Here is a 25,836-nt window from a genome sequence, read left to right on the forward strand (position 1 = left end):
TTAATTTAACTCATGCGCATGAATACATGCACTTCACTCAAAAAGATAAACTCTTAGAGTAAAGAACAGCCCTTTAGCTGATAAGATTGAGCTTTCTGGAAAGCCCACCACTGAGAAGGCTGGCCTGGGGTATCAGTCCCCTTCCTTAGCTGTGTACAGGGACCTAGGCTACATCTACAACATCTCTCAGCAAAGATTAGTTGGCTTGAGAGCTGCAGTTTTCTTCAGTGAATTTCTTTGGTACTTGAGAATGAATCAACTCTGGAAGCCATGCCCTCCTTGGACAAAGAGCAGAAAAATAAAGACTGACAACAAAAATATTGTTCCCATTATATATTCTTCATTCACCACCTCCTCTCCAATGTGAGGGGGGTTTTTTGTTGGTTGGTTGGTTGTTTTTTTTTTTTTTTTTTTTTTTTTTTTTGTCTTTTTAGGGCTGCACCCAAAGCATATGAAGATTCCCAGGCTAGGGGTCAAATCGGAGCTGTAGCCACCAGCCCGCGCCACAACCACAGCAACACCAGATCCGAGCCGAGTCTTTGACCGACACCACAGCTCACAGCAACACTGGATCCTTTAGCCCACTGAGCGAGGCCAGGGATCAAACCCAAGTCCTCATGGATGCTAGTCGGGTTCGCTATCCACTGAGCCACAATGGGAACTCCCTCCAAGGTGAGTTTCTAAGATCAATTTAAATCTGAAACTTCTGATCCCATCTCAGTGGTGACAGAGGACTGGCCCAAAGCTTGGCAGGAGCTGTGGTGTGGCCTGCCCCTGTGCCAGCTGGACAAGGAAGGACTGTCTATTGATGTCCCACTGTTAGACCTCAGTCCCTTCAAATACCTTGCAAAGACCCAGGAAACCATCTCTTGACCCCAACTAAAGTGAGATGCTCTGATGCTCAATGGACATCCATCTAGTTGTAGTTTGGTTAGTTCTGGGCATGCCTGCAGAATGGAGAAGTGGACTCTTTCATTCTGATAAAGATACAGATGCTCCAGCCTTGTGCCAGGCAAGGGGCCCCCATTGTCATCTTAAAGCAATTTGTAAGGGATTGGAAGACTTTGAAGGTCATGCACCCATGACCAAGGTTGTATAATACTGGCTTCTTAGTCACACTTGACTTTCCTTCACAAATGCACATCCTCAAGCATCACACTGTCCAATTTGTATTCTAACGGTGAGGAGGGGGTGGGCCCCTTGAGAGCTTGGCGTGCAAGGCCAGAATCAATTGCCTTCATTCTTGCAAATGCTCTCCCACCTGACTGGGAACCACTGAGGATGGAAGACGAAGCTGACAACCAAGAAATAACACCGGGAGAGGAGATGCTTATTTAAAAAGGAGGCAAGGAGGTAAATGGACCATAAGAAAAGGGCAAAAAAAGTAAATACAGGAGTCCCTGTTGTGGCTCAGCTGGTTAAGAATCTGACTAGCATCCATGAGGATGCAGGTTCTATCCCTGCCCTTGGTTAGTGGGATAAGGACCCAGCGTTGCCATGAGCTGTGGCGTAAGTTGCAAGTGTAAGCTGCAGACACAGCTCAGACCTGACGTTGCTGTGACTGTGGTATAGGCTGGCAGCTGTAGCTCCGATTGACCCCCAGCCTGGGAACTTCCACATGCCGTGGGTGCAACCCTAAAAAGACGAAATAAATAAATACAAATGGGCAAGAAATAGAATTTAAATGTTCAACACCATTGGTAAGTTTTTAAAAATGTGAATCCATATGAGATACCCTTTTTAGGGCACCTGATTGGCAAAATAAAATTTTTATAGTCCTCGTTTCCTAGGGTCTGGGGAAACTGACACCTCATAGGAGGGAGTAGAAAAAATTTGCAGTTTTTCTGGAAGTCAGTTTTGCTTTACATGCCAAGCCTCAAAAACATGTGTATCCTTGGACTCCATTATTTCACAGATGTGTTCTAGGAATAAAGAATGTGAGAAGTTGTCCCTATATAAGGGACTAAATATCCAACAATTGGAAGGAGTTTGTCAGTTATGCTCTCTCTAAATAATGGAAAAGTGGAAACTTAAATGATATGGTAGTTGTGTCTTTGGTCATATGGAAAGGGGTTCAAATATTCTTGTTGTTTTAAAAGGGTTACAGGAGTTCCCGTCATGGCGCAGTGGTTAACGAATCCGACTAGGAACAATGAGGTTGTGGGTTCGGTCCCTGCCCTTGCTCAGTGGGTTAACGATCCGGCGTTGCCGTGAGCTGTGGTGTAGGTTGCAGACGCAGCTCGGATCCCGCGTTGCTGTGGCTCTGGCGTAGGAACCTCCATATGCCGCGGGAGCGGCCCAAGAAATAGCAACAACAACAAAAAAAAAAAGACAAAAGACAAAAAAAAGACAAAAAAAAAAAAAAGGGTTACAAGCAGTAAGCATACATTTTTTGTTTACCCATTGTTTTGTTTAACAGATATTACTAAATAAGAGAAATACGTGAAAGATCAAGATAGTTCCCTTACTCATAAAGACTGTATTTACTGGGGTGATGAGGTCTGGGGATTGGATAACAATGAATAAATTAATGAGAAAACTGTCAAATTTTGATAATTGCTCTACAGAGAATTAAAGTTGGTGACTTTAATAATGACAGATCTTTCTGACATTTTATAATGAGAGCTGAAAGACAAAGAAGAGAAAGTAATGAGAGCATGCCAGGCATAGAAAACAGCAAACAGCTAGTGCAAAGACCCTGAGGCAGGAGTAAGCTTTCAATGACATGATTAGATACAGCTGGGCCGTGTAGCTAAAGCAAAGTTTAAGAGGGCAGAGTGGTAGATGGGGTCAGAGATGGGGCAGGATCTGAGTCCTGAGGGTTTGGCAAACCCGGGTAAGGAACTGGGATTTGATTTGATTTGATGTGCTGCGAAAGGCATTGCAGGTCTCAAGTGGGAGACACAATCTCATTAAATGATACTAAACTTCACTCTGGCCACTGTGTGAAAGAATGGATTTGAGAGTATAAGAATAAAGGCAGAGGAGTTCCCGTCGTGGCGCAGTGGTTAACGAATCCGACTAGGAACCATGAGGTTGCGGGTTCGGTCCCTGCCCTTGCTCAGTGGGTTAACGATCCGGCGTTGCCGTGAGCTGTGGTGTAGGTTGCAGACGCGGCTCGGATCCTGTGTTGCTGTGGCTCTGGCGTAGGCCAGTGGCTACAGCTCCGATTGGACCCCTAGCCTGGGAACCTCCATATGCCGCGGGAGCGGCCCAAGAAATAGCAAAAAAAAAAAAAAAAGAATAAAGGCAGAGAGACCAGTCACTGGGGCTACTGTGCTGCCCCAGGCAAGGCTTGAGTGTGGCTTGGACTAGGATAGGAGGTAGAAAGGGAGAGAAGTGGGTATAGTCAGGATTCATTTTGGAGTTAACGCCAACAGTGCTCGCTAATGCATAGATGACTCCTAGAATGTCCCCCTCTTTCCTCCTGTGGCCATCAAATGCCTCCAGCTCTAATTCTGGTCCTTCCCTACCAAGGTTCATCTATACTTCAGCTTTTGGGTTCCATGGGATGACTTGAACCATACATGAAATCTCACTTTTCTCAAAGCTAACTCAAGCTGGTTTTCATTTCTTCCAACTTGATGAGGCCATGAATCAAGTCTTCTACGGGGAGCACAGCAGTTGAAGCAAGCAAAGCTCAGAGAGGTAAGGCAGCCCGCCCAGTTCAGAGCAGCAGAGTAAAGATTCAAAGCCACGTCTTCATAGTCTAGAGGCGGCACTTCCTCCACTAGGCCATATGCTGCTTGGATGTGATGCATTCATCCAGCAGCTAGCCGTCCTCCAAAATGTAAGCTCCCTTGTTCCATGGAAACAGAACAACAGTTGCCTACATTAATTTCCCTGCCTCCTTTGCAGCTTTGGACCTTTGACTTCCTCCAAGGGAATATTAGGAGAAATGATGAGGCAAGCAGAAGCCGTGGCTCCCTCACACTCTTTTTCCTTCTTGCAAGCAGCACCCAAGCTTGGCAGCCAGCCAGTTTCTATTATGCAGATCACAATAAGGCTCTGGGGGATGGTGGAACAATGACTGGCAAAGAGCCTGAATCCCAGAGTGACCATATGGATCACCAGCCTTGAGGGCCCACCTTGGACTCTTATGTGAGAAAAAAAGGATATAAACTTTATTCTTTAAGTCATATTATTGTTGGGTCTCTATTATAGCAGCCCAGCCTTATCTTAACTGATCTGTTAAGCAGATTCTTTTGTTAAAAAATAATTGAGCCCGGAGTTCCCATCGTGGCGCAGTGGTTAACGAATCCGACTAGGAACCATGAGGTTGCGGGTTCGGTCCCTGCCCTTGCTCAGTGGGTTAACGATCTGGCGTTGCCGTGAGCTGTGGTGTAGGTTGCAGACGCGGCTCGGATCCCACGTTGCTGTGGCTCTGGCGTAGGCTGGTGGCTACAGCTCTGATTCAACCCCTAGCCTGGGAACCTCCATGTGCCGTGGGAGCGGCCCAAGAAATAGCAACAACAACAACAACAACAAAAGACAAAAAGACAAAAAAAATAATAATAATAATAATTGAGCCCCACAAACAGTATGTCCAGACACTGGGTAGATCCTTGTTCTCCCTACTCCAGTCCATGGCTGAATTTGTCTAATTTGTGGACTAGATTCAATGCCTGGTGCCCTCCCAGGAGTACCTTTAAAACACAGTTTCAGGGAGTTCCTGTCATGGCTCAGCAGTAACAAACACAACTATTATTCACGAGGACACATGTTCCATCCCTGGCCTCACTAGGTGGGTTAAGGATCCAGCGTTAGGTCGAAGATGTGGCTCAGATTTGACATTGCTGTGACTGTGGTGTAAGTGGGCAGCTACAGTTCTGATTTGACCTCTAGCCTCAGGTTGGAAAACAAAATCAAGACCTCCATATATGACGTGTGAGAATTTCTTTTTTTAACATGCTAATGTTTACTTATTAAAAAATATTTGACTTGATGTGGAAAAAGCAAAATTTAAAATCATGCAATCTAAATTAATTCCACAAGTATAGGAATAGATTTTTTTAATTAAATCACGTTTATTCCAGAAGGGCCACCTTCTAAGGATGCTGGGGTCTGGCTTTCATATCTTAACGAATCACTTTATTGAAGATGTTGGTGAGTTAGGAAGCAAGGTGAAAACCCTAGCTGATCACTGAGAATTTATTTATATCCACCAATGAGCTCTTTCCCAAAGGGCCTAAATTTGAATACCATCCTAAATGCCCCAGAGAGAGGCGTGATTCAATCACTTCCTGGGAAGCACATCTGAATATTTAAAGGACTTCAATGTCTCCTTGACCTTCCCTGTGGTTCACAGACTAACTAAGCCTTCCAGAGCCCACCAGAAAACACCCCGCTAGGAGATCTTGCTCTGTGGACATCGTGTGCATTTGGCTAGAAGTGATAGCATTACATGTACACCCTGGCAGCTTTGCCAGTGCTGTGGAAAGTAAGGCACAAGCTTGCTCCCCAGAGCTGTGGGTGTAGGTGTTTCTGGCTTAAACCTGGAGAAGTGGAGAAGGATGGTACGGAAGATGGGCCACATGCTTAGAGGGAAAGGCACTGTTGGGGGACTCAGACAGATGTGAATTCAAATCCTGACTCTACCAGGATGCATTCATCAAATCATTAACTTCTTCGAATCTCTGTTCTTTTATTTTATTTTATTTTATTTTATTTATTTGTCTTTTTGCCATTTCTTGGGCCACTCCCACGGCATATGGAGGTTCCCAGGCTAGGGGTCAAATCGGAGCTGTAGCCGCCAACCTACACCAGAGCCACAGCAACACAGGATCCAAGCCTCGTCTGCAACCTACACCACAACTCACGGCAACACCGGATCCTTAACCCGCTGAGGAAGGCCAGGGATGGAACCTGCAACCTCATGGTTTCTAGTAGGATTCCTCAACCACTGAGCCACGACGGGAACTCCAGAATCTCTGTTTTTTTGAAATGAGAATACTTAACACCCATCTCATAGTGTTGCAAGGACGAAGGAAACGTCTATAGCACAGAATGTTCTGGCATGGTCAGCATTCAGTAAACAATAGCAAAACAAAACCCACACTGGTCCTGCCTGGAGATAAAGAAATCAGCAAGCCTTGCCCTCCTGGCCACATCAGCCACATCACCACAAGGGAAGGCAGTGTGCCATGTGGCCCAGCAGTTTCTGAATTGTCAAGGACAGGCTTCTGTGGATGTAGTTGTGGGGCGGATAGATGTGCTCACCAACCATATCCCAGCTGTTCTGCAACCGTGGTTGCCCAAACCCTCCAGCTAGTCTCCTGGCTAAATCAGCCAGCGAAGCCTCACAGCAAAGTCTGCTTTCCTATCACCTTATTCTGTTGTCCAAATGCATGAAACAACAATGAAGAAGTGTGTTGTTTGCTTTTGTTCCTGAGGCTGGCAGTTCACTTATTTAACAAAAAAACCAACCAAACAAAAAACAAAAACGAAAACAACAACTTTATTTTGCCTTGTTATGGTCCTTACCATTAGACAGCAAGTAACTAGCATGTGTGAAAGAAAGCTGAAGAGAAACAGTGAAAGAACTAAGTCTTCTTTTCTTGTGATGGGCACAGGCATTGGGTTTCAGCTTAAGGACAAAGGCAGACCATCAAATATGGAAAATCAGAGGATTTTTTTCAGTATAGCTTTGGGGCTCCCTCTCCTGCTGTGCCAACATGGGTTGGTCCCATCGCCATCCACCCTCTTCCAAGCTTCTATTCGTTAACTTTTTAGTCCCTATAATGCACATTCACCACCCAGCCCCCGACCCTTTGATACTCCTCTGGCTCCCACTTCTGCAAAGCATTTGGGTCCTCTACCAGCCCCATACTTGCCAGTACACTCTTAGTGCCCTGGGTCATTTTCTTGACAACAACATGTCAAGCGTCATCAAATCTTCTGGTTAGTCTTCCACCTCCAAACCCTCTTCCACTGACCTCCTAAAGTGCAGCTTCACTTACATTATTCTCCTGCTCTGTAAACTTTGACACTTCCCTCTTAGTCATTCTGCTACCAAGCTTCCCCACACAGTGGTCCTAACCTCCCGTCTCCACCACACCTCTCTTCCAGCACAGGACTTTCAACTAGATGTCACCACTCGGTATTGAACTACCCCACCTTTTGCCATCTCCAAGCCTCTATTCATGTGATTCCCCCCGGCTGGAATACTCTGCCTCCTTCCCTGTCATCCACACACTAATGTCAAATCCATCCATCAGAGACCATCTCAAGGGACACCTCTTCCATGAAGACTTTCCCAATCCTCCCAACTTGTAATGAGCCTGCCTTCTAAATCTGCTGACGTTGTCTGTGCACTTTCCTTTGGTCTTTTCTTTCCCTCTGCCTTGCAGTGTCAACCCCACAATGTCTGTAGGGGCTTCTGAGCAGCAGTCTGATTAGAAGGGGAAGGTGGGAGACCAACCTTAAAGCAACACTTGCACCAGCCCCATGTTTCACTCTAATTATATGAGGGAAGCGGCTGATGAGAGAAAATGGAGCTAAGGCTCCCCATCCACCCATCTCACTCCACCCCCTGCAGCCAACCCCAGCCACTGAGACCTCTTTGATCCTCTTTTCTTTCTCCCACTGGACTGCAAGTATCTTAAGGGTAACGGGTGTGTTTCTCAAGCAAATGCCTGCTGCACATCAAGCACAGTGCCAGCTGCAGAATAGCTGCTTGACACAAAACGCACTGGGTTTATGAGAGCAGGCAGTGCCTGTGGGACTCATCCAGCCTGTACAGCTTCTTCACTGTCTTGCAAAACAAGTAAGTCCCCAGCACCCCTTCCCTCCCCTTGTCTCACTGGAGCCAAGGATGGGACCGTCAGCCCCTCCCTCTTTACCAGGCTCCTACAACAGCTCCTGACTGCTTTCTCTTTAAGTAGCACTTTCACTTTTGAACCTGAATTTACCTTGGAAAACCTAATGGGGTAGAACCCCATTCAAAGGGACAGCCCTGGGTGACAGCCTTCAGTGGAGAGTTGGTTCACATCACATTGTTTTGCCAGCTGGGAAGAAACCCTTAATTTCACCAGGAATCTATTTCTGAGGGTGCCCTCTTGCCAGCAAACACTACCCCTCCCTTGAAACAGAAAATACATTGCTCCCCACCCTGCACTGGGTGTGGCACCTCCTTCCACCAGCTCAAGCCCCATCAGCCTCACCACCAACACAGTGCTCTTCCCAGCAGACTTAAGCTATCCCCCCATTCCCCGGCCCCCATAAACTAAGGGCTCCTTCAAGGGGCTTGGAGTGGCATCCAGGATTGCACCTGTTCCTCGAAAACAAGAGAAAAGGAAAGAGTGTCCAAGGAGTGGAAACCCCAGGACTCCTGTTTTCCTCTAGAGATGTGAGGCCAGATTGTAACCTCTCCCTTAGCAACCCTGTGCATTGGACAAGAGAGAGACTAACATATTAGTCTTAAGCTACATCAGACATTTACTCCACCCCCCCTCTCTTATTTCTTAATGGCCTTAATTTTCTTAAACACTTGAACCCAGGTTAGCCCATTTCCTGATCATCTTTTTAAGGAATTCAGGCCCTTTGCAGTAAAGCAAACAAGCATTCCCTGGAGCTTGCTAGTAGGAATGTTTCTAGATTGTTGGTTGAAAGCATGTACATTTGTTAATTTGCACCCTAAACACACCCCACGGCCTCATTTCAGAGTACTCATGTGTGCATTGCAACTGCCTATGCCTGTTCCAACTTAATCAAGCACTTAATGAGTAGCATTAATATTCGTTGTCTTCTCCATGGAAGCCTGCGCTCATCAAGGTAAATAGCTGCTGGCCGCCTCCACAGCCTGTGGTTAAGCTAAGAGTTGTCTGTCCTCATCCAGACAGTGGACTGTTTGTCCCCCCAAGATGGGAAAACCCTGCTGGGTACTTTCCAAAAGTTTCATCTTAAAAGATTTCCACTTGCAGATCTTTTTAAAATACCCAGGGATTTGGAAGAGCAGCAAGAAACCTACTCTCTGGGTGACAGTCCTTCAAAGATTCTTGTAGCATGTCTAGTACATGCCAGACACTACACTACAAGCTGGGGGTGTAGTGATGACCGCAGGCAGTTTGGTTTCTGCTGTCAAGGTGCTTACAGCCTGATGGGAGAGGCCCGCACCTACAGAAGGGTCACGCTAACCAGTGCATAATTGCAAAGTGAGATCAGTGTTAGGAAGAAAGAATGCAACGCTGGGAGAGCCATTCCCTAAGGAGGTTAGAGTTGAGTTGAAAAATTTGATAAGGGAAGAAATCTGTCGTTCACCAATTATTAGGGCTGGACATTCTCTCTCTCTCTCTCCTCTCTCTCTCTATGAGGAAACTGGGGCCCAAGAGAGCTAAAAGGCTTGCCCAAGGTCAGAGCTAATTATAGAAACCAGCAATTCCAATACCTGATCTCTTCCTGCGAAATCACATGGATTGTATTTATATCCCAGCTATAGATTATCTCAGTACCAATAAAACACAGAATATTGAGTTGAAACCACATCTCTCAAGACCACAAGCATAAATAATGATCGTGTTTTAATGTAGATGATACCTTTTTATTTTGCAAATCCAAAGAGTTCTCATCAAAATCCATGACAGCTTGTTTTCTGTAAGAATGCGAAGGCCATAACCCTGTCTGAAACGCACTGGCAAATTTCTCTAACCGAGCAATGCTAATTTGGGCGTGAGCTGTGTGTTCAGGCTGACTGCAAGCTCCAGCTGGGGTTTCAGCTCTGCACAGGGCGATTGGGTGGCTCTTTGCTGTTTCACGGCAAGAATCTTTCCCTGGACTCCCGGAAGCCTCTGGGGAATTTATCGCAACCGAAGTGTTCTCGCCAGTGTGTGCATGCGCTGCATGGTGAAACATTCTTTGGAGAAGAGAATCCACTTACAATCCGTGCGTGTGAGCGTAAAAGCGCCGCGCAGGGACAGGAAAGACTCGCGGCGGAGCACACTCTGACCCGAGGTTACCTCTGGGGAGGGGCTGATATGGGAAGGGGGATGTTATACGGTCTTCTTACTCTAGATATGCCTGGGCTGTATAAAAATTGTACACAAGGACGTATTCCTCATTTACATATTTAATACATATGTGTTAATTTTTAAAAAGAAGATTAAGCAAACATCTCAGAACAACAAAGGTGCGTCTCTGCAGAGAGTAGCAGCTTTTCTCCTGGATGTGACTGTCTATTCCAGAAACCTCAGAATATCTCGCCCTACCCATGGAACTGATGATGGAAACGTGCTCTCCAGGGCTTCGCAGCGGATGATTAGGAAAGTTGGAGGCGCCTCGAGGGTCATGGCACTTGCGGCTCGCGCCCCCCTAACCCGCATGTTTAGGGAAGTCTAGACTTGGCAGCGTGAGCAGCTCCCGACCCCAACCGCCTTAGCGGGTGCTGATGCGGGAAGGTGCGGCCGCGGCGGGGCGGGGCAATCCGAGTCGGCACCCCACGTCTCCGCTCCCGCCCGCGCCCGGCTGGCCCCGCCCGTTTCGCCCCCCGCCTGCGCCCCGGGCGCCTGGCCCGCCCCCTCCCCTCCGCGCGCAAAAGAACCTCGAGACGCCGCGCTTGGCGGCGGTTGCGGGCGGGGGCCGGGCGAGGGAGGGGGCTGGCCCGAGCCGCCCGACTCTGCAGTTGTCTCTCGAGCGCGGGCTGCGCAGCCCGAGCCTTTGGCTGGGTAAGCACTAGCCGTTCGCTCCCGGGCCGGCTCCTCCAGGCGCTCGCAGGCATGCAGCCCGGGAGCAGGCGGCGCGCCCCGGGCCGCTGCTGAGCCGGCCGGGGCGGCGGGGACCAGCGCCTGCCGAGCCCCTCCCACTTTGCCCCGGGGCCGAACAGCGGCGCCCCGGCAACCCCTCTTCGCCCGCAGCCCTGTCAGCGCCACCCCCCCGAGGGCTGCAGGGGCTCATGCAGCCGCCAAGGTAAGCGCGGGCCAGGAGCGGGGCGGACCCGGCTCTGACATCCCTGAGGCGCCGCCACCACTTGCCCGGGCTACGGCACGGCTTTGGTCTTCCCCAACCCCGCGTCTCATCTTGCTCCCATCTTGCCCAGATTTGAGCTTTGCTAAGCCTGATCGCTTTAGCTCTTGGCAGCAGCAAAGTTTTTGTGGTTTGGTATTTGCTCTTTTTTCCTAAAATGCTCTCCCCGGGCAGCCTGCAGCGCTCGTGGTTGGGCAGACCCGGCGAATGTGTGTACCACTGTGCGCGTGCTGGGAGCTCTCTTTCTCCCGCGGCCACCTCCTCATTGGGCGGTCGCTACGTCCAGCCCGCGGAGCCTGGGACAGGGAGAGCCACCGGGCTGTGCCGCTGTGAACCCGCATTGGCCCGACTCTCCCGGGCCCTCTCCTCCAGCTTCTGGCCCAACTGCCTAGCCAGCTGCAGAGCCGCTGCTCTAGGGCTTGCCCCGGGGGCATCGGCGCTGCGCACTGTTTGGGCTTGGGTCTCCAATGGTCCTTTGCCTGGGAGCGCAGGTGCGCAGGAAAGTGAGGGACTTGTGTTGAGTGCTTAAGGGATAGGAGTCGCGAGTGGCCCTGGCGTTTCTAAGTGAACAGGTGGGCCCAGAGGGCTGGGCACAGCAACAGTTACGTGCCTGGCTCAAGCAGTGGCTCATCCCAGGAACAAGCTGGGGCAGTGGGACAGGTGTATTTGGGGGGAGGACTGATGGGGACACTAGTGTGCAATTCTTGATTGCATCCTGTTAATGTAATTGCATTAGATTTGCTCGGAGGTAGAATCAATATCCCTAAATTGAGATTTTTTTTTTAATGGGCGCCTGCGAGCTGCTATTATGTAGTGTGGTTTCGGAAGGCGTTGGAATGTATTTATTTTATAAATCGGGTGTCTTGAGGACCGATTAGGGGAAATCGCGCCATCTAGCGGAAATGATACATTGAGCGTTTCTTTTAGGCCACGAAGTTGGGTGTTCTCAAAGTAGGAGACTCCGGCTCGAGGTGGGGAGGCAGGCACTTGGCTGCCTGGGGCTAGAAGTTTTCACCGTAGCTACAGTCCGGCTGAGCTGGAGCGCCGCGACGCCCCCAGCTCTCACGCCAAGCTCAAGGGTCAGAATTGCAGGTCCTACTGATTAGCAAGCTCCCACCTCAAAGAGATCCTTCACCTTCACCATCAGGCTTTAGGGTCCTGTAACAAAAGCATAACGTAAAATGTTACCTGCCTGTAAGTCTGTGCCTGTTTTCTGGACATTTATCGCAGAAATTTGAAAAACCTATGTACGTAGGGACGGTGCATCAGAGAGGCGAATCTTGAGTCATGACCCCTAGAAAAGAGATTAGCTGTGCTCTGAAGGGCAGCTGAAGGAGAATTGGGAAAGGATCTGGTGCAGATCTGCACAGGAAAGGTATGCCAAAAATGGCAAGTTTCTTTTGCACAACGAAGAGGTTTCCTGCTGTTCCACTATCGGAGCTGGTGACTAGCAGGCCCCCTTTGTAAGGGACATGATCTTCAATTAGCAACTGGAGCAGACTTTGCTGGATGCGAGCACAGCGGACAAAGGCTGTGGGTGGGGCACCCACACACAGACGGGCTCCACATGCCTGGTTTTTGCTGCCACCTTCCAGGCCAGATGATATTAGCACTGAGCTGGGCTCTCCCTTTTCTGAAGGGTAGGCTGTTCTGCTAGTGGGGAAGATCCTTGCCCCTTGAGATCCTTTGAGCAGCAGTGATGGTAAGGGAGGTCCCAGCCTCCTTTTTTCAATGGCCCTGCTCCCATCATTTCCCTCCCAGGTGACAGGCAGGTGCTTCTGCTCTGAATAACAAATGGAAATGTGGGTGGCTTATCTGCCTACTCCCCAGGTTGTGTCAAACTGTCTTGCGGTTTGCAGGTGATTATTTAATAACTAGATTTATGACCCAAAAAAGGGTCTTGCAGTAACCTGGCTTCTTAGTCAAGGTGGGCTTCTCTGACCTTTGCTAAAAAAAAAAAAAACAAAAAACACCTCTGTCTGTTTTCTGTCCTTACAAGTCTCTCCAAGGAGGAACTCCCCAGTGTGTGTAATAATATTGAATGGGGGGGGGCAGCTAATAGGACCCTTGACTTGCCTCTTCTACTGCCCACCCCCCGGGGGGGGCAGGGGAGAGATACAGGAATTCTTAGATGGGGAGATAAAATGAATAGGTACTGAGCATTCCTAACATTGGGACATGGAATTTTTCAAGTCTCTCTCAGCACTGCTGGCTGCTGGGAAGAGCAGGCAGGAAGAGGCACTGGCATTTCCACTTCTTGGAAGAGGAAACTGATGCCCAGAGAGGTAAAGGGGTATAGCCAGGGTTCCAGGGGTTTAAAGTGTGTTTTTTCCCTCTACAGCCTTGCTACTAAATGAATTAAACTCAATTAACTTTAACCAAGTATGGTCCCAACATTAGGTCGTGCCTTAAGATGTCTCTCCAGAAATCTGCTATCCAGGAAAAGAGACAGGATATACCCAAATGAAACTGAGCATAAACAGACAGGATTCTCAGAAACCATTGCAGGTTCATTGGAATCTGCTAGTTCTGTGAAATGAAAAGGCACCATTCCTTAAAGATCACTGTTCTAGAACTTGACTTAGAACATCCCCCGTGTAAGTTCAAACAAGTTTTAAGGGTCTGTGGTGTTTCTGTGGCTCTCTAGAAGGACAGCTTTGCTTTTCAAACAACACTTCATTGTGAATTCTTTCCACAATCTTAATTCAACACAGACTTAACCTGAAGAAAGGGCGATCTGGGCTTTCCCACCTGTGGTTTCCAACCCTTTTCAGATGACCGGTTTCTCTTTTTCTTATTTTGACTGAATGATAGCACAATTTCAGCCTCCCTTCCCTTACTTAGCAACAGAGCTATGAAGAGCAATGAAAAGGGCAGTGGAAAAAATTAAGCACTACCTCGCCCAAGTGTGCAGACAAGGTCAGGCAGAAGTCAGTTTCCTTGGTGACAAATGAACAGCTTTTAAAAGGATGCCCAGTTTCTTAGCCAACTCTGACCTCTGAGTAGAAAATGCTGTATCATACTAGGGCCTAGGGGTCAGGAGGCAAGAATGCTCACTGAGGTGTGAAATACTACAATTCTAAGGGCAGGAGAAGAAGAAATTTTGAAATTTGGTCAGAAATTGGAAAAAAAATGTCGACTGCAATTTTAATAGCTCTCATTTAAAAGATTTAAAGTCACTGCTACTTGACAAACGTAAATACATACTACATACCTAATAAAATTTTTATATCCAGATTACTAGAATAAAGAATTAAAACGTAGCAGACGCTGTTTATGTGGAAAACAGTGACAAAATTTGCCAGTCGAGTTTGCTTCTTGTTTTTTGACTGTTTGTGGAAAGCGACACTTCAAGATGGAGAACTTTCAGGAATCAAGACCCTGGATTTGCTCGAATCTGAAAATCTGGCAAAAACTTGAAAACAAAAGATTCTGTCACCAATCTGGTAAAAACAAGGCTGATTCTTACAGATTCTGTGTCCTCCATGGAGCCTAGCAGAGATGAGGGAACATCAGTACCGACACTCAAAAGCTTGTTGATTTCTGTTTCCTTAGGACATCACTTGGTAGTGACCATCCATTGTAGCTTCAATTCTGTTTCATTTTTTTGTGTCTTCAAAAACTCTCATTATCTCAAGGTCTCTGCAACATCTTGCTCTGGCTGATGGCAACAATCTATCATGTTCCCTAATAATATTAGCTCTGTGAACAGAAATGGCCTGCCTTAGTTTTCAGCAAGAGCCTCAGTACCATAACTTATGCTTTTTTTTTAATCAAAGCATAGTTGATGCCCAATATTGTATAACTTACAAGCGTGCAGTGTAGTGATTCACAACTTTTATAGGTTATACTCCATTTACAGTTATTATAAAATTTGGCTGTATTCCCTGTGTTGTACAATTTATCCTTGTAACTTATTTTATACATAATAGCTTGTACCTCTTAATCCCCTGCCCTTATACTGCCCCTCCCCACTCCCTCTCCCCGCTGGCAACCACTAATTTGTCCTCTGTGTCCATGAGTCTGCTTCTTTTTTGTTATATTCACTAGTTTGTTGTATTTCTTAGATTCCATCTGTAGATGAAAATAGACAGTATTTGTCTTTCTCTATCTGACTTCACTAAGCATAAGAATCAATTGTTCATGTTGTTGCAAATGGCAAATTTTCATTTTTAATGGCTGAGTAGTATTCCTCTGTGTATGAATAGTATATGTACTTATAGTATTATATATATATACATATGTACACATACACACACACACACAAACACACACACCTTATCTTCTTTCCATCATGTGTCGATGAACACTTTGGTTGCTTCCATATCTTGGCAATGGTATAATAATGCTGCTATGATCAGTTGAGGTGCATGTGACTTTTCAAATTAGATACATATCCAGAAGTGGTATTGCTGGGTCATATGGTAGTTCTGTTTGGAGTTTTGGGAGAAAGCTTCCATTACTTACTCTTAGCACACTTATTCTTCTTGAAGATGGATGCAGACAACTTTTCATCGTCTTTAGCAGTTTGTAAGGAATTTTCTCCTTGATGACTTCTTTAAATGAGACTAGGTGGAAACATACAGACATTCAAAGATTTACCCATGATGGCTTCCTAAACATCTATTGTGGTAGAAACCTTATGGATCACAACGCAGACACTCCACCTTAGAATTCACTCTCCTGACAGACTGATACATTTCCCAATTGATTTGGACCACCGTGTATCTCTTCTTCCAGGATAGCTCTTTAAAATCCAGGGTATCTAGTTGCCCAAGGTCCTTTCACAGAGTTTGATCCTCTCCATCAAAGTCTAATCCACTTGGGAGACTACCAGCCCTTGCTGGTTACCCCTTGTGAGCACACCGTTTTCCTAGCTCTCAGAGAGGCTTGCTCAGGAAACATCTGCTGGAGCCATCACAGTGACTTAGAAATTTGCTGCCAGTGTGCATTTCCAGCTCAAGAATAGAATAGAACAGAACAGGATAGAATAGAATAGAACAGAGTAGATAACTCTCACAGGAACAAGTCCATGGGACTGCTGAGGGTTTAGCTGAGCTACTCCATAGTATTACTGCATCTGCATCCATTTTGTTTGGCCAAGTGGCCCATGGAAACCTTAAATTGATGCCAGCACCCCGCCCCCCCATGCAAGCGCATGCCCTAGACAGCAGCCATCCCTCATGATCAAAGGTCTCCCCTTCTCCCCAGGGCTTGCCCCTTTTGTGTCCCCTAAGACTGCCTCCCCACCCCCAGCCAATCAGGCTCACGGAAAGCCAGCTCTTTGGGTTTGAATTGACCATTCTAGCTTTAGCTCAAGAAGTCCAAAGCACTCTACTCACGGACCCTAATCAAGGCATGTGCCCCAGGTCTCTGTGTTTGCACTTGGCCTTGACTTCCCCCATGTGGCCCCTCGAGATATGCCGGGTACTTCTTCCTCCAGGACCTGTGAGATCTCGCCTACTGTATTTCAGTTTTTCTCAGTCTGTTGTTGAGCCCTGGCTCACCATCCAGCACCCAGTGCTCCACTTAATAAGTGTGAATTGAACAGATTTCTAACAGAACAAATAATGCAGCATGGAAATGCATTTTTCATTCGCAGAATAGTAAAAGCTATGGAGTTTCCTCCAAACAGTTGGTGCCTTGAATAAGAATCAATTGGAAAGAATAGGAATTGATGTTTGGAAGTTTGGGTATATAACATACTTGCATTTATGTTTAATTTAAAGTCACCAATGGAAAGAGGTACAGTGTAAATAGTAGATTTTTAATGTCATTGCATTTTGTCAGATGGGCTTCCATTTATGTAAGCAAAAAAAGATATGGAGTTTGGGGTTAGTAGATATAAACTATTGCATTTGGAGTGGATAAGCAATGAGATCCTGCTGTATAGCACAGGGAACTATATCTAGTCATGTATAATGAAACATGATGGAGGATAATGTGAGAAAAAGAATGTATATATATATTTATATATATATCATAATTATATATATTATATATTATTATATTATATATTATAGTATATAATATAATATATTATATTATAAAATATAATGTGTATTATATATTTTTATATTATATATATTTTATATATAATATATATATGACTGGGTCGCTTTACTGTACAGCAGAAATTGACAGAGCATTGTAAATCTACTATAATAGAAAAAATAAAATCTTATTAAAAATATGAAAAAAAAAAAAAAAACAGATGTAGAGCTTAGAGACCAGGCTCACCTGTAGACATTATGAGGTTCATGAAGACATCCCCTGACAGATCCAGACCTGCTAATAGCCCCTCCCTACTAAGTTTGGCAGGTCATTCTGCCCCAGACAGAACAAGGAATTCACAGGAGTTGAATTTATATTGTTTTATGTCAATTCATGCAGTTAAAGGCGTCTGAAATTCAGATTTCGGAATAGTAATTTCAAAGTGCTTCCCTTACTACCCTGAGGCATACTTGGTTTTGTATTCTTGGGTATCTGGTATGTGGCAAAGAAAAGCTAGATGTTACCTCTTCCAGGCCGTGAGGGTCTTACATTGCTTTTATTTTGAGAATGGAGCTCTCTAAACTCTAAGTATCTGATTTCTTCATGAGCAAATGGATGCTATTGGCAGAGTCTGATGACTTCAGGCTATGTAGGAAACATATTGCTCCCCTCCCACCCACACACACAACTGGGCCAAGAGTCAATGCGAGCAAAACCATCCCAAGCCAAGAAGGCACCCCAACCAAAATGGTGCCCAAGCCTTCCCTTTCTCAATCGGTGACCAATCTGTAGAGGCAGAAGCACATCTGGCTTTGAGTTCGAGACATGATCTGAATGGCTTGTGGTGTAAAGTGACTGCAGTGAATGGATAATGTAGATAGGTTTACTTAAACATCTTGCCGTGTAATATTTACCTGTCATTCAGAGGTTGTTAAACCCAGGTAAGGACTCCATGAAAATCTGACCTAAAAATACCGCTTAACATCCAAAGGAAAAAAAAAAGAATTCTAGAACTATTTCAGCTTCCTGAGTTCTTAGGGGTTGGGAGAGATGGTTCAGGAAAATTTTTCTTTTCTTAAAATATTTTAATATTTTTGTTTGTTTCTGGAAAACAGTATATCTTTAAACATACCTGCATTTCTAATGTATGACCCATCATTATACATATGGAGCATTTTATTTGACTAATAAGAAAAAATAAACCCCAGTGAAGATTGAGAAATAGCCCTGATTTGGTGGGAAACACCCTGGATTTGGCATCACAAAGCCCGGATTTGAGCATCTCCCTGCCATTTATATTCTTAGTGACCTAGGACAAGTCATTTAATCTCCTGAGTCTCAGTCTCCTCATTTTGAAATGGAGACAGCTGTGCCCATCACATAGTTGAGATAATCCTACAGTTTCATGGGAGACTTTGTCTTATAATAGTTGCTGAACAAAACTTGGGTATAACTGATAATGCACTTAGAACCCACCCAGAAGTCAGGGTTATCTAAAAGTCCCTGGGCACTAATTCAAAAAGATACATGCAGCTCAGTATTCATGGCAGCATTATTTACAATAGCAAAGATATGGAAGCAACCTGAGCGTCCATCAACAGATGGATGGATAAAGAAGATGTGGTATATATACATTGGAATACTATTCAGCCATAAAAAAGATGAAATGTGGCCATTTGTAGCAACATGGAAGGACTCAGAGGGCATTATGCTTGGTGCAATAAATGAGACAAAGATGAATACTGTATGATACATATCACTTGTATATGGAAGCCAAACAATAGAATAGACTTGTGAATATAACAAAATAAAAATATGCAGACTCACAGATGTAGAGAACAAATTAGTGGTTACCAATGGCGGGCATCGTTGGGGGGCGACAACAATATAGGGGCAGGGGAGTGGGAGGTACAAACTATGAGGTATAAGATAGGCTACAAGGATGTATTGTGCAACATGGGGAATGTAGCCAATGTTTTGTAATAATTGTCAATGGGAGTAACCTTTAAAATTGTATACAAAATTTAAAACTTTTTGAAATAAAATAAAAATCCTTGGGGAACTTTGCAGATTTCCCCCCATTCCCACACATACAAAGGCTCTACAGAATCAGGGACATAGTAGATACTTTGTTACAACCAAAGCAATGGTTCTTTTTTTAAAAAAAATAATGGTTCTTATCCTGGTTATAAAACTAATATTGGCAACTCCTTATCAACACTTGCTTGATGCCAAGCATCTGTTCTAAGTGGTCTATTATTACTTTAACTCATTTAATCCTCACAATAATCCCGAGGGAGCCAAAGTACATATCCCCATTTTTCAAATGAGATAACTGAGGTTTAAAGAGTCCGTGTCCAGACTACATGTTCTTGGCCAGCCTGCGGCATTGCTTCTCTAATGTAAAAGTAAAGACATTCCCGCAGGCTCCAACAAATTTAGAAAAGAAAGATGTGGTGGTAGAGGGAAAACATCACAGAAAGCAACACATTTGTTCTTTCTGGATTGGCACCCTTCCCCACCACCCATCAGCTGGGGATCTTCTTTATTTCAGCTTTGCATTAGCCATTCTAAACAATTTTGAATTTGATGAATAACTTGGTTATCTGTTCCTATTGCTAAATGTGTATGGTATTTGTGCTTGGCACCGACTTCTTCATTAATCCAAATACTGCAGCCTTCTGCTGGTTGGGAGAGAGACGCAGCCTCACTGTCAGTTCAAACAGTTGCCATTTGGTGGATAAATGGTTTCAAGCTGGTTCTTCTCCCAAGAACTTACTGGACTGGGGAGAGGTAGACACTGGGTGGGCTGTTCTCCACTCTAGGAACATGGCACGGCTTGGTATAGGTACCCGAAAGAAAGTTGCTTTCAAACAAGAGGTTACTAGATGCTTTCAAGGTGTGCTTTCAGGTATACAGAAGTATTGCTGGGCGTTATTGCTGAAGAATCTCATGTTGATGCTAAAACATAAAAATGTCACTTTCCAAATAACATTTCCTCCTTGTTCAGCAACATCGCACTTGGAGGGACCCAGAAATGTTCCAGATGAGGCCCCAGAATGCTCCTTAGAGTCACGTATGGGCAAGGTCAGTGAGGTACAGAGCCAACGTCAGGTCTCTGGATCCCTAGAAACCCCGGACTGTGGAGCTGGGAGACGCTGGGGGGCAACCAGGCCCCCGTTCTGCAGATTGGGAAGCTCAGGGTCCAGAGATAGGACAGGACAGGGGCCGCACAGAGGTAGAGCTGCCCCAAATCCCAAGTCTCTCTCTTTCCCCATATCCACTGCGATATCTAAGAAGTTTTGATCTCAACACTGACAGTGAAGCAATTCACAAATGCTATCACCTTTGTACTGGGCTTTGTAGGCAGAAGAATTTGCAATTGTGGACCAGATAGGAGGTGTGCCCTAGAGTTGCAGACAAGAGCTCAAGAGGACAGTGGAGGGAGGAGGACTTTCCTAAATGCAACTCCAGCTACATTCTAGTTTATAATCCCAGTTAGGGAGAAAGGGGAAATGTATGAAAAGGAAAAATGAGGTTGCTCCAGGAATCTGCTGAGACTCTCAGAGGTCAAGAAAGAGAGGTGAGAAGAGACGGAAGGAGGGGCTTACATTAGGGAAATGTGACCCAGAAGCTGTTAGCAGGTCATCAGGAGGGCTCCAGCCCAGCCAGGCTGAGGTTGGAGGACCTCAAAATGGGCCTTTCCTTCTGTTCAGAACAAGAGGTTGAGGACAGTGACAGAGGAGGGTCAATAGAGGCAGAGAGAAGACCAGACATCTCTGTGGTCTGGCAAGGAGTTGGTGAGCTCATCAGAGATGGCATGGTAGCTGGGAGTCACCCAGACCTGACCAAACGCCACTCTGCCACCAAACCAGCTGGGTAACCTCAGACACGTTCCTTACCTTCTGTGTGATGGACACATTGAGGTAAACCAGCCTTGTCTGACTTCTGGATGAGAGGGCACACAATGAGTGTTTTTAAATGGGAACTGAAGTCCAGCAAAAGGAGAGGACATAGCTTTTTAAAGGCATTCGGCATTCCTGCACAGACTATTTTATTTTACTTATTTTTTTAAGTGAAGCATAGTTGCTGTACAGTACTATACAAGTTACAGGTGTGCAATAGAATGATTCACAATTTCCACAGCTTATACTCCATTTACAGTTATAAAATATTGGAGGTCGCATCGTGGCTCCGTGGTTAACGAACCCGACTAGGATCCATGAGGACGTGGGTTCGATCCCTGGCCTCACTCAGTGGGTTACAGACCTGGCGTTGCTGTGGCTATAGCGCAGGCTGGCAGCTATAGCTCCGATTCGACCCCTAGCCTGGAACCTCCATGTGCCGTGGGTGCAGCCCTAAAAAAACAAAAACCAAAGACAAAAAAAAATATATATATATATTGGCTATCTTCCCCGTGTTGTACAATAGATCTCTGAGGCTTATTTTATACCTAATAGTTTGTACCTGTTAATCCCTACCCCTATCTTGCCCTCCCCTCTTCTTTCTCCCCACTAGTAACTACTCTATATCTTTGTCGTCTATATCTGAGAAGCTGCTGCTTTTTTCACAGGGACTGTTTTATATTTAAGTCCACCTGTATGTATAACAGCACTGCAGGTGTATGGTACCATGCAAGATTCCCATAAGTCCACCTGGATGTACATGGGTTCATCCCCTTTGGCTAGGGAACTCTGCTCTTCTAGGACTGCTTGGCTCTGCCATGATGGAGGAGTTCATAGGGCCATTTCATGGAGAGACAGAATAAAATAGGAAATACCTGCTGGAGAGAGAGCCGTAGAGAAGTTGCTAATAGTTTTTGGTAACTAGATAGGTTGATTGACTGATTTTTATGTGTGCTTATAATTGATTTTTATGTGTGCATATGGAAATATCTAGAAAGATCCATGTGAAATTTTTAATAGTTATGGCCTCCAGGGACAGTGACCAGATTTCATTTAACAGGAAATTGATTTTTTTAACATGTATATCTATTACTGTTGCAGTTCTTGAAATAAAATTGATGTTAGATTGAAGGAATGGAAAGTCCAAAAATTTGTTCTCCTAGCATTTACTTAAAAAAAAAAAAAAAAAATCCCTTTTATATCTTCCCAGTGCTAATGAATATGCCCAGGCCTACCAGCAGGGGTGTGCTTCTGGAAAGTTCTGAGTGGACACTCCATACAGATGTCCTGTGCCAAGCTGGTCCTCCAGGCCCTGAAAGTCCCCAGACTCTGTTCCTGAAAGCGGACCCCCGAGCAGGAATGCTATCCCACGGGGAAGTCTCACATGGATTGTCCATGAGGTGGAATTTTGACATGTGGTGCTCTAGACAGTATGAGGCTGATGGTGGTATAGACAGCACCCGGTCTGGTGTTCATGATGTCTTGCTTTGCAGTCAATGGTCCAGTTTGTTACCGAAGCTACTGACAGAGACCCTCCAATTCCAAAAGACCTGAGGACTTCGTGAAGTCCTGAGCTGATTTGCAGCAAAGGGGGTAGGGGATCAACCTGGGGCTCCTGAGACACCGCGCAAATGCCCTTCTCAGGGTCCTCAGCGCTGTGCTAGGATTATTTGTGTCCACACCTTACTGCCCCTTGGGGCTGCCCAAGGGGGAAGACTGTCTGCTGCTCATCTGAGAACCCCGAAAACCCCACTCAGAGCCAAGTACTCACAGAAGGCTTGATGAATGGGCAAAACGGAAAGACAATAAATACATTAAAAGCATCTGCCTTGTGTACGGGGAAAATGTTACTCATCTGATCACACACATTAGAAGACATGTCCAAGAGCAAATAAAACCTGCTAATGTGTTTTAAATCTGTCCAGAGAATTCAAAGAGAAAGTGAGCTATTTCTCCAGTTTCTAAGGGAGCTGTTAGAATGTCAGGGAAATGGATGTTTCAAAAAGCCATTAAAATATTGGAATAAAATCTGTATGTTTTAATTCCTAAGAATAAGTGTCCCTTGCGGTGAGGGAGGGAACACTCAAGCAAAGGAAATAGTGTGCACGCAGAGAGAAAGGCAGCCTGCAGCAAGAGCTAAGAAAACGAGGTAGACCAAAGCGAGAACCCCCAGGAAGACCTTCCAAAGTCAACAGTAAAGAGGTTCCTTGAAGCCAGGGTGAGGATAGTGAGACCCAAAACTGCTTTGGAAGAAGAGAAGTAGGGAGATTCCTAAACTGTCATGGAGACAAACAGGTCAAGCCTGTGACCCCCTATCCCGGGACCATCTGGAGGGAAGGGAGCAGTGGCAGCTAAAGATGGCAGTCGTGGAGTTCCACGTGTGGCTCAGCAGTATCGAACCCAATTAGTATCCATGAGGACAAGGGTTCAGTCCCTGGCCTTGCTCACTGGGTTAAGGATCCAGGGTTGCTGTGGCTGGGGTGTAGGCTGGCAGCTGCAGCTCCGATTTGACCCCTAGCCTGGGAACTTCCATATACCGCAGGTTCGCCTCCCCCCCCCCAAAAAAAAAGATGGCCATCACATCCAGGTGTCAAAATAGGCACCTCTCCTTCCAGATCCCAGCCTGTGGCCAAGCTCATAGGCTGGGTCCCCTGCCCACCAAGGAAGCCCACCCATCCAGGAAGGGTCACTTTTAATAGCCACTCTGTGGAATAGATACAAAAAGGTAATATCGATGAGCATTTTTTAAAGTCCCAATTAACTGGACCAAACACACTTTCTGAAAAGAGACCATGAAACTGGACCAGTCTATTAGCATTCCTCAAGGAGGTAGAAACAGGCCTGCTGAAACCCAGGGATGAATTATGTTTAGACTTTCAAAATTCCTTCTGACAAAGTTCCACCCCAAGGTCATTTCCAATAGTAAGTTCCTCCACAATGGGGGGTGAGAATTGCCATAGATCAGAATTGTCCTTAGCGACAGGAAACCGAAAATAGGATAAACAGGTACTTTTCTGGATGAAGAACATGAACAGTGGGAATCCCCAAGGATCGCTCGTACTCCTAGACTTTGTTTAAATGTCCGTAGATCGTCTGGAAGGAGAGAGTGGTTCCAGGCCTGCAGATGAAATGAAGGCTTTGCAGAGAGATGGCAAACAAATGGTGATTAACGGCTGGACCAGCTTGAGTGAGCAAGAAGATGCATGTTAAGCTTTTGCAGGGGTAAGCCTCAGCTAATGCACTTAGAACGTAATCCTAAAAAAAAAAAGGATTTTGTCCAGTCCATTTATAGCCACAAAAAGGGATCTGGGGTGGGGGATCTTTGCAAAATGTATGTTTCCTAAAGACCATGCAGGACCAAGTATTCAGAAATGGTATGGGCAGCTGAGCCAAAAATAGTATTCTCCCTGTGCTCTACCCAAACGTGGCAGTTTTATGAGAAAAATATCTCAGGAGTGTAGAAAGGGGAGTAATCACCCGGGCAGAAGGCTTTCTTTCCCTGAGAAGCTGGGCTGCTTTGTTCTTTAAGGATTTCATTGTGGAAAGATGAAGCCAGAAAGGTGATATCAAAGTCTATAAAACCTTGACGGTTATGCAGAGAGTAAACAGGGCTGGTTCATCAAATCTGAGATGGCCAGACCCAGGGTAGCCCTTGAAGTTTCAACGAGGAATTTGAGGGATAAATTACAAAGAAAGATTGGGTCCCCCTCTGAGCAGTAAAGTAAAGTAACTAAGTTCCTTCAGACGTGGTGTAGACAACATTTTTTCGAAGGTGGGGGGGATGGGAGTAGGCTAGAGAAATTATCGCCAGTAAAATGAAGGATGGATTAAGAGTCATTGACGGGGAGTTCCTGTCGTGGCTCAGTAGTTAATGAACCTGACAGTACCCATGAGGACGTAGGATCGACCCCTGGCCTTGCTCAGTGGGTTAAGGATTGGCATTGCCGTGAGCTGTGTGTAGGTGGCAGGCACAGCTCAGATCCCGAGTTGCTATGGCTGTGGTGTAGGCCAGCAGCTATAGCTCTGATTCAGCCCTAGCCTGGGAACCTCCATATGCCACAGGTGCCACCCTAAAACGGCAAAAGAAAAAAAAAAAGTCATTGACAACACATCTCTGCCCTTTTTTTTTTTTTTTTTTTTTTTTTTTATGGCCGCACCTGTGGCATATGGAGGCTCCCAGGCTAGGGTCAAATCAGCCAACACCACAGCCACAGCAACACAGGATCCAAGCCGAGGCTGCGACCTATACCACAGCTCGTGGCAACGCCAGATCCTTAACCCCCTGAGCGAGGCCAGTGATTGAACCCACAACCTCATACCAGTCAGATTCGTTTCCACTGCGCCATGAAGGGAACTCCAACATATCCCTGCACTTCTGAGGACTGTGTAAATACTCCTTGGGAACAGTGTTGGACCTTCACTTCCTCCTTACTGGTCAGGAGTTTGTGCATACATGTGAGAGAACCCTAAATCAAACTAGTTTTGGCAGAGCAAGGATTTTGTTGGCTCCCATAGCTGAAACAGGTCCTCGGGTAGCTCCAAGGAACTAAGGAGGAGCTTCAAGGCGAATCGCCTGCTGAGGGAGTGGTGTGGGGAGGATTAGCCCTGAAAATCACCATCAGTCCCTGAAAAGCTCACCAGATAAAATGCACCTTGTAAAGACAGTATGCCAACTCTACAAACACAGCCTCAACTTACAACACTCATCACAACTTCGCCTTCTCATCAGATTGCTACCCCAGCCCCATCCTATGTAGGAATCAGAGGCCAGGGGTTCCCCCCGCCCCCATAGCAACAGTCTCAGGACAGATTCTGATTGGTCAGCTTGGGTCATGGGCCAGTCACTGCTTTACTGAAAGCCATTATTAAGTTCTCTGCCTTGCTTGGACCTTAAGTCCAAGAGGATAAACTGATGGACTCAGCCAGGTCTTATGGGAACCCAGAGTTGATAGAGGGGGAGGGAACTTAGAAACCACCAGTC

At 45.9% G+C, this 25,836-nt stretch overlaps 1 protein-coding gene across 3 annotated transcripts in view; it reads left to right on the plus strand.

Moving 5' to 3' along the window:
- Window positions 10,523-25,836, plus strand: part of RGMA (repulsive guidance molecule family member a) — a 47,364-nt gene continuing 32,050 nt past the window's right edge. Inside the window, exons 1-2 of one of the 3 annotated variants that reach the window (XM_005666293.3) lie at window positions 10,536-10,899; window positions 23,944-24,077. In XM_005666293.3, coding sequence (XP_005666350.1) covers window positions 24,055-24,077 — 23 coding nt within the window. In that variant the 5' untranslated portion in view covers window positions 10,536-10,899; window positions 23,944-24,054. Of the gene's footprint in view, window positions 10,900-17,150; window positions 24,078-25,836 lie in introns of those variants that run through there. The other 2 variants (XM_001924865.4, XM_021099368.1) reach the window with 2 other exon arrangements.

This window comes from Sus scrofa, chromosome 7, assembly GCF_000003025.6.
Source record: "Sus scrofa isolate TJ Tabasco breed Duroc chromosome 7, Sscrofa11.1, whole genome shotgun sequence".
In the NCBI taxonomy this organism is placed as follows: Eukaryota; Metazoa; Chordata; class Mammalia; order Artiodactyla; family Suidae; genus Sus; species Sus scrofa.